Raw genomic sequence first — 19978 nt, 5'->3', positions numbered from 1 at the left:
CATATTTATTTGAAGGGAGTATTTTTGTTTTTATGGTGAGAAATCCTTACCCTTCATTTGCCTACCCCTCCCACACCCTCCGGAATCGGAGGCAGAGGTCAAATCCACTGGGCTATCAGTCTATCACGTATTATAACTTACACAAAAACTCAATTCTTAAAATTCAGGTGCATGCCCTGGCCCGGATTGGCTCCTTATATCGAATATAAGGTAGTGATCATATCCACTGAGCTATCACGGCAATAGATAGTCATCATGATTTCAACCCATATTCGGCTCACTGCTGAGCACGAGTCTCATCTCAGAATGAGAGGGGTTAGAGGGGTTTTTATCCTTACTTAGTCCACCACGCTGGTCAAATGAGGATGTATACCTATCAAATAAAGTTGTACCTACTTATCTAATTAAATATTCAGGCAGTGTAACAAATTAAACACATTATAATGTTGCATAATTTTATTTTAAAATATCAATTACATTTAATAACCAGAAATTAAAATTTAATACGTCGAAAATGCTCAAATTACTCCGTGGATTTTCGATTTTAAACAAAATCCACCCAGCCTCAGAAATAATTTTTGCATTTTATTTAATATCTAAAACAATAAGTATTATGTATTTAATCTACACAAAATATTAATTTATTATCTACAAATTCTTAAATTCCTAAATTAAATACATTTGCGGTATAATTCATTGAACGAGACAAATTTTTCAAAATTATCTACAAAAATTGACTTTATTCGAACTTCAAGGAACCATTTAAAAATATACAGGTTATATAATTTTGGCGTAATAATTATGAATTATAGGTAGTGGAGAGAAAAATAATGGTAGTAGAGAGAAAAAAAATTGATCATCTATCACACTAACATAAAGGCGAAAAATTTGCTTGAGTGTATGTTTGTTATCACTGCCTATGTGTGTAAGTTAAAGTAACGTCAGCACAATAGAAAATTATTGTTCAAAAATAATTTTAGTCTTCTACAATAAAAAAAAATCTATTTCCGAGTCAGCGTTTATTTGCTTTATTTTAGCAACCAGACATAAAATAAACATATTCTTGTTTTGCTTACGCTCCTTCACTTTCAAACACAAACGTGTCTATGAGTAACTGTAGATACAATAACAATTAAAATCAAATCATTTTCAAAAATTAGAAACTTAAAGTACCTAAATAATGATACTTTTCATTATTATCTATTAAGGTTCCTATAGTAAATATAAAGTTGGGTGCATAGAAGGTCGTTTCAGTCAAGTGGAAGGGAAAGGGGGTGAAATGACTCTATTAGATGACTAATGATTCGTTTGTCGTTTCTCGCGGTCCATGTTAGTCTCTGATTGCTCCGGTTCACTCTTTTCCATGTCATTTTGAGAAACATCTGTGAAATATAAAATAAATATTGAAAATAATAATCATCATTATCATCATCATTAACAACTCATATTCGGCTCACTGCTTGAGAACGAGTCTCCTCTCAGAATGAGAGGGGTGATGCACGCCATTGACGATCTTTCTTTGATTGATTCTCACGTTTCAGCAGCACCCACGACTTAAACTGATCGTGTATTGGTCGCTGCGTGTATGACGGCTCGACTTATGAAACGTTTTCGCTGCCGTTTGCGCTGCAGAAACGTGAGAATAATTGACCGTAAATGGGTAGGGGTAGGGTAGAGTAGGGGTAGGTTAGGGGTAGTTGAAACTTTACATCGAATTTCTCGCGGACGAAGTCGCAGGCGTTTACTAGTTTCTTATCAAATGCACATATAACTGAAAAGTTGAATGCATGCCTCTGACCGGATTCGAACCTACGCCCTCCGAACCGAAGGTCATGTATATATCACGGGTTTTATACGTTGGTGTTTTTTAATCTGTTGTTGGAACACAGTTTGTCCAATATACGAGAACATTATATAGCTAACTTAATAAACCAGTTTATAGGAAGCATAAGGGAGGCTTTTATGCAAGGGGTGCCTACAGCCTACTGCCTCGGCTCCCCCTTGTAAGCCGGAAGTGTATAATTGAATAGTGAAGGCTTTTACTGGCTTAGTTCACTGCGGGGAATATGAGACAAGAAACAATTATGTTATTTGAATTAATTTTTATATCTATACTAATATTATAAAGAGAGTTTGTGAGGTTGTGGTGGTTAATCGCTGGTTTTACTGAACCGATTTTAAAATTCTTTTACAGCTAGAAAGCTACGTTATTTGTGAATGTCATAGCTTTTATATTTTTAACCGACTTCCAAAAAGGAGGAGGTTCTACGTTCGGCTGTATGTATGCTTTTTTTATTCTCGTATTCTCACCGGAATGGAATGGTCTGCCAGTTGGTCATAATTTCAAAATCATTTATTTTTTATTCAACTAGGGTGGCTATTTATAAAATTTCGAAGTAATAACTAAATTATTATGTCGAAAAGTTTTAAAAATTGCAAAATTATTTGTTTGTTACGTAGGTATAGGCTCCAAAATTAATGGACAGATTTTAAAGATACTATCACCATTAAGAAGTTACATTTTCACTGAGTAACACAGACTTTTTTATCCCCGTGTTCCCATGGGAATCGGAACTATGCGGGTGAAACTGCGGGGTGTGTGCTATGAATAATACTAGCGGACGCCCGCGACTTTGTCCACCCTTAGACCTCGTTAATCCAGCCGTCTACTGACTATAGACTAACTCCTTAACTCCCTGCCTTTGTATATCTTGATTAGAAGCTTTTAAAACTAATATTAAAAAGCTAAAGAGTTTGCTTGTATGTTTGTTTGATTAAAAGCGCTTATCTCAGAAACTAAGTTAGATGGCCTTTTTATAAAGTTTTGGAAAGCTGTATATATATATATATATATATATATTATCCCCGTTTTCCTACGGGAACGGGAACCACGCGGGTGAAACCACGCGGTATTAGCTAGTGTTTTGATATACATAAATTAGAGGATGACAATGGCGTGCATTTCAGTACTACATACCCATAACAGGTACAAGACGGAGGTTCTAGGTTCGATCCCCGGCTGGGCTGATTGAAGTTTTCTTAATTGCTCCAGGTCTGGCTGGTGGGAGGCTTCGGCCGTGGCTAGTTACCACCCTACCGACAAAGACGTACCGCCAAGCGATTTAGCGTTCCGGTACGATGTCGCGTAGAAACCGAAAGGGGTGTGGATTGTCATCCTACTCCTAACAAGTTAGCCCGCTTCCATCTTAGATTGCATGATCACTTACCATCAGGTGAGATTGTAGTCAAGGACTAACTTGTAGAGAATAAAAAAAAACCCATAAGAGATAGTTTTCCTAATGCTTATTAAATGCAGATTTTCTTTGTTAATTTTTCTTACTGGTGCATACCCTGATTGACAACCTTATGCACGCCACTGGAGGATGATTACAGTGGGCTTACCATCCTCACTCCTGAAGCCCCGGCCTAGTCTCGGTCCGAACCACATTCCCGGCGTGTCCTTGCTCTCCATCTGTTCCATCTGCTCCAAGCTTTGTCGCTTAACGAAAGGATTGCGTCTTCCAAACAACAGTTCCTCAAGTTGTGGTGACATGGTCTCCAGTCCACCACTCCTACCCACGCGTGGGAATGCGTAAAGCTGGCGCTTTAGTGGAGTTTGATCTGAGGACAATCATATTCATGTGCACAAGAACATTACATTGTAGTTCCTCTAACTGTATTTTTTTAAGAGTATATTTGCCATATCCATAGATTTATAACACATAGATAGTATGTAGTCGTAAGATTCGTAAGCTGTTTTATGTGCCCCGAAATGGGAGCCCTTGACGAATTGCCACTCTACGATAAGTAAGCTTGTGTTAGTGTTGGCGAGTGTTATTAGCTTAGCTCATATGCTCATAGTCACAGAAGTGGATTACGTTTGGATTGAAAAATTGTTAGGTGCTGCGGGTCTATAGGTTATTAGTCTAAGGCCATATCTATTTTTTTAACAATTTTTCCCTCCAATCAGTCTGAAAACTGTGTTAGGAATGGTTACGACAATAGTGCAGCGGATTGGGGTCGAACCAGCGCTTTTCGTGATGAGTCTCGTCACACTTGGCAACAGATAAGTATGGGTTGGTATGGCAGGTAAAATATAGTTCTTAACCTTCCGGAAACAAAATTTATTATTGGGTTTGTTCCCACAGGAAATGCGTAAAGACATTTCCTATAAGGGTTACTTAGGATACTAAGGTACTTACCGAACCAATGGTAGAGTGAACTGAGTCAACCTTTTTTATAGATTCTATTTTTTTTAATCAAAAGGCTCAAATGGTGGGCAGCATAATAAGAGGACAAGACAAATGGAGCAAATGACACATTGGTACTCCAGAGAAGGAAAAAGAAGAAGGGGTAGACCACAAAAAAGATGGGACGACGACATTAGACATTAGACGTGGAATAGATTAGCTGAAGATAGACAGGAATGGAAGTGGTTGGAGGAGGCCTTTGCCGATTGGTAAACAGATTTCCAAAAAATAACCAAGAAACAGCTACAACACTCATAAAACTCTTGTTTATGTTTTTAGTTTGTAAAAAAATAATCTATACTAATATTATATTTCTCAGCTTCACTCGACCCGATTTTATATTAACATATTGTAGTATACTCCTATGCTACAGCCAATGACACAGTTTTTTAAAGTTAATAGGAATTTTTCAAAATATCACCATGGCAACCCAAACACCACCCCCGCGCGGCCATAGGTCGCCATCTTCATTCTGTGTTTCTGTGTTCAAAGCCTAGACACGCTAATTCAAATAAAAATAACTTTAATCGTGGAAATCTTAGAATTTATAAAATTAAAATAAAATTATTTAGTTAGTCATGCCAAAAGGCAAACGTAAACGTAAAAGTAATGAAAAATATGCAGATATTAGGAAAAAATTACGGAAAATCGAGGCAAGACTCGATAGGTCAACGCGGCGTCGAACCGTATCTTCAGGGGCGATGATGTTAGAAGAAAAACATCATTATTCAGGGAGTAAGTCGTCAGGTCAGTTCAACATCTTGTATAATATAATATACCCACATTTTCTTGTAAGAATACGATAATTTAATTTCATACGTAATATGATGACATTTAGTGATGCGGGACGCCATCTGGGCTATCCCTGTCACAAAACCTTTTTTCACTTAGCCCAACTGGGGCTAGGTCCATTCTCAAAGATCATATTAATTTATGATTCTTGTTACATTTTTATAATGTAAATTAGTGATGCGGGACGCCAACTGGGCTATCCCTGTCGCAAAACCTTTTTTCACTTAGCCCAACTGGGGCTAGGTCCATTCTCAAAGATCATATTAATTTATGATTCTTGTTACATTTTTATAATGTAAATTAGTGATGCGGGACGCCAACTGGGCTATCCCTGTCGCAAAACCTTTTTTCACTTAGCCCAACTGGGGTTAAGTCCATTCTCAAAGATCATATTTATGATTTTTGTTACATTTTTACAATGTAAATTAGTGATGCGGGACGCCAACTGGGCTATCCCTGTCGCAAAACCTTTTTTCACTTAGCCCAACTGGGGCTAAGTCCATTCTCAAAGATCATATTTACGATTCTTGTTACTTTTTTATAATGTAAATTAGTGCGGGACGCCATCTAGGCTAAAAATGCTGGTCACGTAAAAACACTTATTAGGCATTCTTATACTTCTTGTTACCACAAAAAAAAAAAAAAAAACTGATAATGATATGACATTGATAAACATTTCGGTTTCAATCGCTTATATGGCTTCACTCCTTGACCAGCCTGACGAATATAAATCAAACCCTAGCATGCAGAATATGCCTGTGGCTTCTACCACAAATCTTTCAACGATGCCTATTTGACCACCTCGAACAGTACTCCGAGCCCAAACTCAGCGGGTAATCAATCTTGCGTCCTGAGCCCGACGCCAGCCACTGCGATCGTGCTAGTCTCAAGTGATGCACGAGCAGAGTCCCAGGGGCCAGAGATCGATGAAGAGATGCTCGCTCTATTGGGTGATTGTATTGTAGACAACAAATTTGGGAAGGCTATCCATAAATACCTAAAGACCATCATGATGGCTTGAAATACTTAGTAAGGGGCTACAAAAGGAGGTTAAAGATAAGATACTCCAAGAATATTGAATACCCGAAAATTGCGATTTGTTGGTCGCGCCCGTCCTTAATACTGTTTTACTGAGGTTAAGGCAGGCAATGGTCAAGAGGGATTCATCACTAATAACTAAACAGAAACGCCGTTGCGGCTATTAATCAAGCTATTGAATTATCACTAGCTAAGGAAAATCACACAAAAATATTGAAGATGTTTGTTTTTCAGATTTCTTAAGAAGTAATAATAATCCTAATAATAATCGATTTATCTCGAAAATCCTGCCTTGGAAAACGGGGCCGAAGTCTGAAGCAGAGAAGCCTCGCCGCAGCCAGGGTCATCGTGCAGCGCTGAACAGCTCTCAACAGCGGGGGATATCCGACCAGCCAGCACCGAGAACTTACAAGTACCCGAGACAGTACCTCTAAAATTATTTAGTTGCAGCGCTATATTAAATGTTGGAGTGATATTACAGATGATCCCATCATGTCATCGTGGTTACATGGATATGAAATTCCTTTTACTTCATTTCCAATTCGTATTCGGAATAATACTTCAGACTTTGTTAATCAATCTAATGTCTGTTAGATATAATTGCTATATCTATATCTATATCTATATAAATCTGTCAATCTGATGTCTGTTATATATTAATGCAAAATCTAGATGCACGCACACATTAATGGCGAATTTATTTTAAACATATTTTTAGTTCCGAAACCAAATGGCGATAAAAGATTACTTTTGCATAAATAGATTTGTTATCACATTTTTAAAATGGAGGATTATAGAAATATCTCCAAGCTTATTACACACAACTATTATATGGCAAAAATTGATATATGAAGCATGCCTATTTTATTTTCTAAATCATTAGAAAGACTTGGGACTTACAACTCACAACTTGTAATTTTTTAGGTTTTATGTTCGATTCGATAGAAATAACTATAAAGTTACCTATTAAAAAAGATTAAAGAATCATTAATAAAATACATTAATCTGAATAAGTGTAAATACTATCAATCTTGAAATGAAAGTAGCTTGCTTTGGTCTGAAAGTTTGTGCTTAAAAGCTTAAATAGTAACGAAGTATTACTGCGAATTGATAATGTTCCTGCTATATCATACATCTGAATGAAATTGCTAGAGAGATGGCAAGATGGCAGTAGTGTGAAACAAGAAATATAACAGTGATTGCCTCGTATACTATAATAGTTTCCCTTGTATGCTAAAGATAATCTTGAAGCCTATTCTATAAGGCATAGGGACATAGGAACTTTGTGAATACGTTTCTTATGTTTCTTTTAAAAATAGTTTATATTTTCGGTAAATCAGAGATAGACCTCTTTACTTGATGTAATGTATGTGCCACTTCTCGTTACATTTCTCGAAAAACGTTCTCAATGCATGGGCTGTCAATTGTCAATGCCTTTACTGATTCATGGTTTCATTTATCATTTTATGCATTCCCTCCGTTCTCCTTCATTTTGAAAATGTTACAAAAAATAATATGCGATAAAGCGGAATTATTGTGCCCTAATTGTGCCCAAAATATTTGTGCCCTATTGGCCAACTCAAGCGTGGTAACCTATCCTTAAAAAAAAAAAAAAAAAATTACAGTAAAAGATCCTATTTATTTTGGTCCACGTATTAGTTTATTTGAAATTTCTTCTAGGGTTATCCTGGTTGCCGTAACATATTCTGGCAAGCTTTATTAAACAAATCAATGTTACCTAATTCAGTCGAGATAATGTGAGCTTCTTTAACTATTAACACGTATCAACGATGGGTGTTTTAAGGAATGGCTGGATTATTGTAAAAAAAAAAAAAAATTAATTAATTATTTAGATCCTTCTATTCCATTAACATTTCAAAATTGTACCAAATATGGCACAGTTAATAGTTACAAATCAGCTTTATTGTTGTTCATAGGTTTTCAATCTGTTAATGACAGAATGAAACGGTTTATAAAAGGTGTTTTCAGATTAAGACCACAAGGTCTTAGGTATAATCTGACCTGGCCCATCATCCCAGCATCGTGCTTAATTATTTATCTGATTTTTGGCCTGGGAACACTTAAAAAAAAAAAAAAAGAAGTCTTCTACTTTGCTAACCTTTGTCACCGCACTTCGAGTACAAACTTTAGCTCTTATTAATTGACTAACATGAAAATATTTGAGAATATTGAAATAATTATAAAAATTCCAAATTTGATAAAAAATTCAAATATAAATGAATTTCAACCTTTATTAAAACTACCGTTTTTTCAATGAAAAACCTGAAATTTGTCCCGCTAAAGATATGAAATCGTATACACAAAAAACTAGATTATTACGCACAAAACATTAAGACTGCTTGTTTCATAGTATCAAAAATCATCATCAGAATATTTTATCCCAAAGGCTTAGCCATTGGATAAAAGACACAATTCACAACAGTGGTGAAGATACGTCAATATTCTCTGCACATAGTAGGTACTCGGCATGTGATCATTTCAGCAGCTAATAGACTTGGGGTTAACTTTGATATAATTAGGAAGACAGCGGGATGGACTCTGACATCCTCAGTCTTTGCAAAAAATTTATAATCGAGAAGTTATATCCGATCATAAATTTGCGTTGTCTATATTATGTAACAACAATAATATGAATGGTTCATAATATACTCTGATTGTTATACTCATGTAATCCTAACGGAAATGATTAAGAATTAAAATTCTACATAATTATGTAGTTCACATAACTTTTATTTACTCTGAACATCCTACAATATGTTAATATAAAATCGGGTCGAGTGAAGCTGAGAAATATAATTAAGGATCAAACGAACTTACCTGGAAGTGAAGTTCGATCATAATTATATGATCAGCTTCACTCGACCCGATTTATAAATAAGCACCCTCCCATATGTAGCAAATATTTATTTACTTCCCTACCCATTATGTGAACTAGTCAATATCCCTAACTCTAAACTAAATGAAGATGGCGACCTATGGCCACGCGGGGGTGGTGTTTGGGTTGCCATGGTGATATTTTGAAAAATTCCTATTAACTTTAAAAAACTGTGTCATTGGCTGTAGCATAGGAGTATACTACAATATGTTAATATAAAATCGGGTCGAGTGAAGCTGATCATATAATTATGATCGAACTTCACTTCCAGGTAAGTTCGTTTGATCCTTAATTATAAAGCTGAAGAGTTTGTTTGTTTGTTTGATTGATTGAACGCGATAATCTCAGGAACTACAGGTTCGATTTGAAAAATTCTTTCAGTGTTAGATAGCCTATTTATCGAGGAAGGCTATAGGCTATATATTATCTCCATATTCCCACGGGAACGAGAACCACGCGGGTGAAACCGCGCGACGTCAGCTAGTAATTTTAAAGGCTTTTATTATATTACATTCTATTTTGTCTATAGATTTTTGTAATATAGATAACTCATTTTACTTAATTTTGGACTTTGATTTATTTATTTATTTACGTACAGTTACAATTACAACATACGTATAGTATACATGCACAAATAGATATTGTTTATAAATATCTCACGTTCACAAATATCTTTTTGAAACTAATAAACTCAAATATAGTCAAACTTGAAGTTTCAAAAGTAAAGCTTAAACGATAATTAAAATATGCAAAATTTTATTTTAAAAAAGTTTTCCTTACTTAGGAGCATGTCGCTGATCTCCCAGGTGCGAGGGTTGGCGCGTCCCACCCTCGGGAAGGGGTACAGGTTCAGTACCCCGTCGCGACGAAGCTTCGTGCTGCTATCTGTCATATTAAAAAAAAATCGGTTGTCTGTATAGTCGGTTTACTGACGATAGTTGAACGTGACAACGTCATAAGAAAATACTGATGGAATGGTTGCATTTTTCAAAAGAAAATGTTCGTTTTTCTAAAATACTATTTAATAATCTTCATAGACCGGAATATACTTTATTTCTTGTAAAAAAAGTTGGCAACCCTTGGCGAGGGAACGACGCATGACGTCATCTTTTTCGAGTGTGCAGCCGGCTCCATCGAATTATAAGACGTTATCACGTCAAAAAATTTACTTGTTTTCTTATCCTATTGCTGCTCCTGCATCCGAGACCGAAGGTTCGATTTCCACAAACACTAAACCTTAACCAAACGGTTTAGTGTATGTCAAAATTATAAGTTCAATTCAATTAAATTTTTCTTTATGGCTTTAATTTGTGCCAACAGGGCACAGTTTATCTCGCCAATGTCGAAAAATATTAATTAAATAATTAGTAGTTTTACATCAAGTAACATCGTGACGTCACAAAATGGACGACAAAGTTTTTGACGTTTGGAAAAGTTGATAAAATACATAATTTGTAAATTAAGCTTTCTATGAAATCCTTAACTTTTATCAATAAATATAGATAAATTTCGAACCTTTATTCCATGTACTATACGAAATTAATTGTTTATATTAAATTTGATATGAGTCAACTACCCTAACAATCTAAATTTATTTAAGGGTTTTGGGCATGGTTACCGACAAAGACCACACGACTTTCAATATACAAATACGTTACCATTTCATTTCTCTTATAAAAAGAAAACAAAACAAGCAAAAATAGCGACTTGTTTACACTTATAATAAAACTTCAAGCGACCCCATCCATATCAATCGACGACAATCACCCAACAAATTCGTCTTTGTTATTCATTTCCACTTTTCCCCAAACTTTTCACTTTCAATCTTTTGAAAACACTCCGTCGTGAAGAGCCAATCTTAATAATAATAGTTCAAACTATTTTATTTGGAACATGTTTTTGCTATTATAAATACATTAAGAGAGGAATTTTCCTCAGAGACCTCCTTGAGTTGTAACCACAGATTAAAGAATAATAGGCAGATAGAGCGCACGTAACACGGCAATGGTGCAGCTATTCCAAATACAAATTAAAAACCTTATACATTCTCGAGTAATACGACATAAAGCGTCGCATCAGTAATTTTCAATACTCATCATCATCACCATATCAGACGATGGACGTCCACTGCAGGACATAGGCCTTTTGTAGGGACTTCCAAACATCACGATACTGAGCCACCTGCATCCAGCGAATCCCTGCGACTCGCTTGATGTCGTCAGTCCACCTGGTGGGGGGTCGACCAACACTGCGCTTACTAGTGCGGGGTCGCCAATATTATTGAAGAATAATAGTAAATGGTATATTTGAAAAACTGTTCACAAAAACTTATAGGTAATTGTTGACTATTAGTCTAAATAATAATTTACGTAATTGTTGTTAGTGAAATACAAATTATGAAAAAAATTGTACACGGTAGCAACAATAAGCGGATGTCAAGAAGTCACGCGTAACGCTTGTTATTTTAAAGGGTTTCACTGGGTTCACTGCACGGCTTGTCAAGACTCATTCTGTATCATTCTCTATTCTGTGGTTGTAGCATTATATTGAATTTTCACACAAGACAGGTCCATTAAGCATGTGAAAGTTACATTTGAACTATGCTAATAAAATAAGTTTCCAAGTTAATGTGTCAATCAATTAACTATTCAGCTAACCGTGTAGTTTTCGAACTTTATTCATTTGACTATCTCTTAGGAGTCTGGCCGTTTAAAAGTTAGAAGTCCATTTAAGCGTATTTAGTGGTCTTGGCAAATAAGTGATAAATAATTTAGTTTAAAAGGCAATGCTCACCCCCGGCCTACCCTAACCACCCGGTAATTTAGGGTAAATAAAATCTTGATAAATCTACTATAATAATGAAATCATTATTTTAGTAATAAAAGTTCGCTAGAACGTTTTACGGCATTTTTAATACATCTTTAATTTGTCCACAACAGGGACAAAGCAAAGAGTGTTGATTATACAGCATGAGTTTTACGATGTTTTTTGAAGACTTATGTTTGACTTATGAATGGTTTTTTTGTTCGTTTTCTTGTTTGTTAAGCTTGTTGGTAAAAATTAAAACAAAAAAGAATACAGCTTCAAATGTTTCTTTACCGCTGTGGTACTCCGGCAAACATTTTGCCTTAGAAGAGTGATAAATAAATTTTTTTTTTCATCAAGAAACATACTTGCCAATTATTTAACCAGATCCTTATTTATACATCTTATTATCATCTCCATGTACGGGGATATACCTAGGTTCCCTGGGTCGACGTTGTATGGGCTAGTGGGCAGTTGTGGGAATCGAACCCACAACCCTGGCAGAAGGCAGAGTCACCCACTACGTTACTCGGCAGTCACTTAGAACATTGTTAAGATTTCTTTGCTTAGATGAAATTTAAATAATCTAACGTCTTGGAAAAGCGTTAATTTATTTTGTCTACATAACAAGAGCATTAACTTTTCTATTATATAATGCTTGTAATGAAATTAAGATTTTAATTAAAATTTATTATTCATTTTGACGTCAACATCGTAAGCCGGGTCCAGACATGTAACGCGTAATAGTCCACTGTGTAATGTAAAGCGAATACTACGTGTGAACGGCACTACGAGCATTACATGTAACGCTCGTGCCTGCGGATTTTTGCGCGAACACAAAGGCGCTCACAGTGCTCGCAACTATTGGATACCGCTCTTGAAATAGATTCGCATAGACAATTCGCTTTGAGTTCGTGTCCATACTGTTGATAGTAAATTACACGTAATCTTACATTACGCGTTACTTACGTCTGGACCCGGCTTTAAGTAGTTATTTTTTCTTTTTGCAAGGTTACATCTATCTATCTTAATATACTCAGAGGCACAATTGTCCGCACTCTTTAATATGACGCGAGTATATTAAAGAGAGAGGATAGTTGTGCCTCTGAGTATATATACTGTAAGATGAAATTCGTCAGGAAGGTAGTTAAAATAAGTAGGTTGCCAACTCAGCCAGGTTTATCCTTTTTTTAGTTTATCACCATTTAATATAAGTAGCCTGTTATATAATACATTTGATTTTCAAGCAATTTTGTCGTTTACGTAATCATTGACACTATAATACGACTTTTCTATAAGTTTACGTTTAATAAAAACTTTCAACTTATTGAGAGACATGCCAGTGGTTTCATGTGGCAGTTTATTATAAAAACGTATGCAATTGCCCTTAAAAGAATTACTAATAGGGATGATGACAGTTTTTTAAATTGTATATAAATTAAGAGTATGCTAATAGTAAAGAAATTTTGTAAAAGTAACAGGGTATCTGCGATCATTACTTTCGGAGCTACAGGGATTTAAAGGGTCAGATTTGCGGCGCTGCCGCGGATCACTGAAAAACGCCCCATACAAAATGGCACGATTTAGTGACGTCGTTGGCTCGCTGATCGTTAGGTTTGCATGGGCGTTCAAACAAAATTACTAATATCTTTGTTATTTGTGCGTTTATGTTTATAGTTCATTTATTGAAAAATGTCACATTTAATGTAAGGAAGCTCAAACTGTATAAATTTTCATCTAATTACGGTAAAAAAAAAATTAATAGATTTTGAAATTTTATAATCTTATTTATTTTGCAAATATCCAGACAATCTTTGCTTTTTATGTATAAATTAGTTAACATTGACCTTATTTACACGAATGTATCATAAAAATCAATATATTCAAATCTAGTCATCATCCCCATTGTAATAAAATAAAATGTAGAAACCGAAAGGTCCTGGTTTCATCGTCCTCCTAACAAGTTAGCCCGCTTCCATCTTAGATTGCATCATCACTTACCATCAGCTGATACTGTAATCAAGGGCTAACTTGTAAAGAATAATAAAAAAAAGTATAATCAACTTACGGTATGAACTCCCGACCACTGTTGACAGCAGGATGATTGACAGCACGTACCGCGTTGAGGACTGCATGCTTCCTAAACATAAGAACATCTTTGTATCTAAAATGTTATGTTTCTTGCTAATATAGTGACGGCCTCCGTGGCGCAGTGGTAAGCGTGATGTAATTACAAGACAGAGGTCCTGGGTTCGATCCCTCGCTGGGCCGATTAAGGTTTCTTAATTGGTCCAGGGTGGGAGGCTTCGGCCGGGAAAGACGTACCGTCAAGCGATTTAGCGTCTTCGATGTCGTTTAGAAACCGAAAAGGGTGTGCATTTTCATCCTACGCCTAAGTTTGCCCGCTTCCATCTTAGATTGCATAATCACTTATTCATCATTATCATTATCAACCCATAGTTGGCTCACTGCTGAGCTCGAATCTCCTCTCAGAATGAGAGGGGTTAGGCCAATAGTCCACTATGATGGCCCAATGCGGATTGGCAGACTTCACACACACAGAGAATCAAGAAAATTCTCAGGTATGCAGGTTTCCTCACGACGTGTTTCCTTCACCGATTGAGACGCGTGATATTTAATTTCTTAAAATGCATACAACTGAAAAGTTGGAAGTGCATGCCCCGGTCCGGATACGAACCCACACCCTCCGGAATCGGAGGCAGAGTTCATATCCACTGGGCTATCACGACTCTTCACTTAATATCAAATGATATTGCTATTGCATTCAAGGGCTAACTTGTAATGATATAACAAGTAACCATCAGCCAAGAATTTACTTTATTTAAATAATAAGGAGATATCTCACATCGGAAATGAATGTATTAAACTTTGCATTCCATTACAGATTCGATTAGACGATTAGCACATATTTGTTTTGTTTCAGACAATAAATATTATCAGTTTAATTTTTAAAAAAAAACGATCCGCGTAACTTTCGTGTGCGTGGGAATACGATGCTATACAATATAGCCTTCGTTGCTCGCTGATGATGTAAGTTTCATTGGAAAACAATAGTGGTTCAGCTGTGCACTTTTTTAATTTATAATATACCTACTTATATTTAAAAAATATATATATATACATAATTACATATATAACATAATTCCTGAGATTAACGCGTTTGGTAAGCACAGTTGAAAATACCAATAAAATATGCTTTGCACTTTGAGGACCCTTTAATATCAGCCAGCTCCAAAGGCTCCAAAGTCCATAATTGGCTACCGTATCTATCTATATTAGGAACATAGGCTAACTTTCAGACCTCATTAAATGACGCTATAGACCAGAGGTTCCCAAACTTTTTTCCTCATAGACCACCCACACAATTTTGATGGTCTCGGTGGACATGCTACATTTCTACATAAAATCTTGCCTTCCGAATCGGTAGTAGAGTCATGCTTATAAACATAATACATATATAGTTTGAAATAAATTAATTTAGATTTTTTGTATTTTTACAAATCAACAAAAAAATCAAAATTTAGGTCTAACTATGGAAATTTGCGTTACGGCTGAAGTTAAAGTAAAGTATGCCAATCAAAAAAGTGATTCCAGCCATCTTTACTTTTTGAGATCCACATAAGTACAGTAGTACAAGGAACCAATCATTCCATACCTATAAATTTTATTTATAAACTCCTCATTCGATTTTAAACCACTATAAAACAAGATAAATTTTCGTGGAATTGTAAACCCCCATTTATTGGTGACCCCCGATATGGTGGACCCCTGGACCACTTTGGGAATCAATGCTATAGACTCTTAGTTCTTTCCACTGAACTACATATTTTAATGTCAAGTTAATTTCATGAAAAAGCAAAAGCAAAGAAAGAAACATGATTAAAATGCGAACGATGTTTGCTAATGAATATCTGAGAGTGCGGGATTGCTCAGACTGTGGACGGTAATCCCGCCCGGGGGCAGGATCACTCGCTAAATTAACTAGCCCACAAGTGCCTGGATAAGAAAGTTACACGTAAAGGTGGGGACTGACCGGTGTTACAAAGTGGAATGTTACATGTTACAAAGTGAGTACTTAAGGTGTTACATGCCTTACGCTTAATCCGCTACGCGCTACTCATCTATATTAATATTATAAAGCTGAAGAGTTTGTTTGATTGAATGCGCTAATTTCAGGAACTACTGTTCCGATTTGAAAAATTGTTTCAGTATTAGATAGCCCATTTTGAGGAAGGCTATATATTATCCCCGTATTCTTACAGAAACGGGAACCACGCATGTGAAACCGCGCGGCGTCTACTAGTCATCTATACTAATATGATAAAGCTGAAGAGTTTGTTTATTTGTTGGATTGAACGTGCTAATTTCAGGAACTACTGGTCCGGTTTAAAAAATTCTTTCAGTGTTAGATAGCCCATTTATCGATGAAGGCTATAGGCTATATATTATCCCCGTATTCCTACGGTTAATGATAGTTTGATCAGAGAATTTTTAGGCAATCTACTCGCAATACATTTTTAACGTTCTAAATTTGACAGAAAATACTTTTCAATCAATAAACATATGGGTGAAGGTCGTTTCTAATACGAATCTTTTACTAAAGTATCTTCATCGTTCAAGTCAAATCAATGATTAATCACCTGTAATCAAACCCAGCTCTAAATCATTATAAAGTCTGTTTGTTTGTATATTGCTTATAAATAATTAAACACCTTGTATCTGAAGAAAAAGAGAAAAAAAAACACTTTAAGGTGCCACACACAAAATGTACTTATCAAGGAAGCATCCGAAAATCGAAAAAGTTATTTTCGCTACAACGCAGCGATACCGGTGTAATTTTTTGGAGTTTTCAAAGTAAGTAAAGGTGTTTTAATGATTTCATTTGGGAAGCTATTACATTTTTTTACCTTTTAAAATGACTAAACATGAATTTTTTTTATTACTTTCATGACATCAAGCGAATCGAATCGTTTAAAAATTTTGTGAAAATTATATATTATATCATCATTATTATCAACCCATATTCGACTCACTGCTGAGCTCGAGTCTCCTCTCAGAATGAGAGGGCTTAGGCCAATAGTCCACCACGCTGGCCCAATGCGAATTGTGAGACTTCTCACACGCAGAGAATCAAGAAAATTCTCTGGTATGCAGGTTTCCTTACGGTGTTTCCTTTACCGTTTGAGACACGTGATATTTAATTTCTTAAAATGGACACAACTGAAAAGTTGGAGGTGCATGCCCCGGACTATCATGTTGATAAATTATATATATTACTAGATTGAATATCAAATTCATAATATGTACCTACCATCTGTTCTGCGTATGTAAAAACAAAAAAATTTAATGTGCCTAAATGAGACTAACTGCGTGTTTGTTCCTATACAAAGAGGTTTTTTAGTTAAAAAAAAATATCTTCATTATATTTCAGATCATAGATAAATACGAGTAGATAGTTAAATCTCACTCTACTCCCAATTAATAATTTAAGTTTTAAGTTAAAACAGTGACCAGTTTTCTTTATTTTAGTTTAGTGTAAGTTTAGTGTAAGTTTAATTAATGAAAAATAAAAAACTAACAATTTTATCACGTTATACTATTACAGTGTTTGAATTAGTTGAGTCACAAATGTGTATTTTATCACAGATAGGCGTTTTATTTATATGTACGAGTAAAAAAAAGTACAAGTTTAAAATAAGTGAGTAGAAATTTCTTGTGATTGTTAATAAATATTATGTATACTTTACATAATATTTATACCTCTCGGCTACCTACTCGGTTATACCCAAATCTGACGAATTGATAACCTTCTCCTTTTTTTTTTCAAGTCGTTTAAAATAAAAATCTTTTAATTACATAAATGTTGATAAATTGAGGATGAAAGTTGTTTGTGACAAAACAAGAGCTTTTTTGTTTTAATTTAATTGAACTTAAAATTAATTTCAAAAGATTTTTTTATTTAGAGACAAATAAAACGAAAATAATTTTTATGTGAGTTGGTCTGAACCGAATTTAAAATTATCACAAAGTAGACAATGTAAACTTAAGATTAAAAATAAAACAAGTCTTGACATTTAAAAAATATAAAGGTAATTTCCACTATTTAGCAAACGTCATATTTTGTGTTTTATATATTGAATAAATTTAATCTCTAAAAAAATAAATAAGATTTTTTTATTTCACTGTGAATTCGGACACGACTTCTAAATTTTTGAGTAATCATAAAAATCCAACAAATTTTATGTCCTTTATAAATACAGTTTATTTTTCAGAATACGAAGACGGGTACCTGAATTTTAAAACAAGTATAACAAATCAGACGAATTGAAATGAAATAATTTTATACTGTTTCCAAAATTATCTATACTTTAACAATAAGTGTTCCTTTATATGTATTCAACAAATCCCGATTTTCCTTATTTTTACGAGTATAATATAAGGAGCATTATAAGATTCGCGTAAACCGAATTAGACTGTCAATTCAAATTCAATTTTCAATTAGGATTAGTTTTTTTTGCATTTTTGAAACGTCAAATTATGTCATGAATGGTGGTAATTAAAGTCGAAAACTTAAAATTAAAGTTACGAGGATATTGTAATGTATAGTGACTTACCTTCGTCTCCACCACCTGTTGCCTGAATGCTGCGAGCGTCCTGCTCGACGCCTTATATACGACGCGATATGACGATACGCCCGCGCCTCACAGCCTCCCAAACTTTGCATATCAATTTATTCTTATACAATAGACTTTGCAGTTTCACCCGCGTAGTTCGCGTTCTTCTGGGAATCATCATCATCATTATCAACCCATATTCGGCTCACTGCTGAGCTCGAGTCTCCTCTCAGAATGACAGGTGTTAGGCCAATAGTCTACCACGCTGGCCCAATGCGGATTGGCAGGTTACACATACGCAGAGAATTTAGAAAATTCTCTGGAGTGCAGGTTTCCTCACGATGTTTTCCTTCAACGTTTGAGAAACGTGATATTTTAATTTCTTAAAATGCACTCAACTGAATAGTTGGAGGTGGATGCCCCGGACCGGATTCAAACCTACCCCTTTCAGAATTGGAGGCAGAGGTCATATCCACTGGGCTTAATTATTTTATTTATTTATTTGAAATGCCAACAGAAAACATTAGACATAAATCAGTTACAAAATTCTTGGACTTCTGCAGCCATCTTTTACAGGCATTCACAGCACTGCAGAGTCCGGTTAAAAACTTAAGGTAAAAAATTAAACTATACTAAATAAAACTATAAAATCTAAGAGAACTTGCGAAGAATTTACAATAATGAATAAAATGACAAAAACAAGAAAATTTACCAAAAAATTACAATAATAATAAAAATAATTAAAATGTCAAAATCAAGAAAATTTAAATTAAATATTATGTATGTGAGTGTCTGTATTCTTACAATCAATATGTTATTTAGACTGTACATTAGGAAAATTATACTTAAATAACTACGTGGACGAATTCACGGGCTACATAGTTTCGTTTGTTTTGCTTACACTTTGAAAAGCAGCGTCCAATGCGGCGTGGAATCACGTCGCAGCGCTTACAGATAATTCATTTACATCCACGGACGCTATTTTCAGGTGGACGTCGACCCACTGCGTCCACGAGCAACGTCCTGGACCACTAACTACGAATAACCTTGTTATTGCATTAATTTCAAACAATCTTACTAATAAAGCCAGAAATAACTTCACCGTTATAGTTGCAGTGAATGGAATTTATCGGGGAAATTCTATCTCGAAGCTTAATTCTACCACATAAGAGCAGTGGTTGAGTCATAAGTCATCATCATCATTAACAACCCATATTCGGCTCACTGTTGAGCACGAGTCTTCTCTCAGAATGAGAGGTGTTAGGCTAATAGTCCACAAAAGCGAGAATCCTGAGATACCTCCCGATGATGTGGATGATTAGGCCTATTAAGTTAATCATGGCTTTTCAAACTTAATTCAGTTTCCTTAGCGCTATTGTAGAGACTTATTTGAGCAATACATTTAATTTTTCATACCCTAACAAATGATTTAAAATATATTTTATAAAACAAACTTTATTTAAATGATTCCCGTAACAAATACGCACTAACTCTATTTTCTTTTTTTTTTACGTGGGGAAATCCTCATGGATAGGTACTTTCTCACCACGGGTAGGCAAGAA

The 19978-nt window shown here is 35.1% G+C and overlaps 1 protein-coding gene across 1 annotated transcript; it reads right to left on the bottom strand.

The window, feature by feature from the left end:
- Positions 1 to 418: 418 nt before the first annotated feature.
- LOC112048347 (CAPA peptides) lies at positions 419 to 18487 on the bottom strand. Its single transcript, XM_024085843.2, has 5 exons — positions 18417 to 18487; positions 13850 to 13921; positions 9757 to 9861; positions 3403 to 3621; positions 419 to 1382 (listed from the first exon to the last, which is right to left on the bottom strand). Exons 2-5 carry the CDS (start codon positions 13914 to 13916, stop codon positions 1297 to 1299), a joined length of 477 nt encoding a protein of 158 aa, XP_023941611.1. The 5' UTR covers positions 13917 to 13921; positions 18417 to 18487; the 3' UTR covers positions 419 to 1296.
- Between the last annotated feature and the right edge of the window lie 1491 nt (positions 18488 to 19978).

The sequence above is a fragment of the Bicyclus anynana genome, chromosome 23, assembly GCF_947172395.1.
Source record: "Bicyclus anynana chromosome 23, ilBicAnyn1.1, whole genome shotgun sequence".
Lineage (NCBI taxonomy): Eukaryota > Metazoa > Arthropoda > Insecta > Lepidoptera > Nymphalidae > Bicyclus > Bicyclus anynana.
This window is presented reverse-complemented; position numbering and strand designations above follow the sequence as displayed.

What these genes read in the sequence shown, in the direction of transcription:
- LOC112048347 (XM_024085843.2), bottom strand. Translation starts at nt 13,916, where the DNA reads ATGCAGTCCTCAACGCGGTACGTGCTGTCAATCATCCTGCTGTCAACA. An exon ending in AGTGGTCGGGAGTTCATACC is followed by an intron (nt 9,862 to 13,849) that starts GTAAGTTGATTA and finishes TTAATATGACAG; the next exon opens with ATAGCAGCACGAAGCTTCGT. An exon ending in GATCAGCGACATGCTCCTAA is followed by an intron (nt 3,622 to 9,756) that starts GTAAGGAAAACT and finishes GATTGTCCTCAG; the next exon opens with ATCAAACTCCACTAAAGCGC.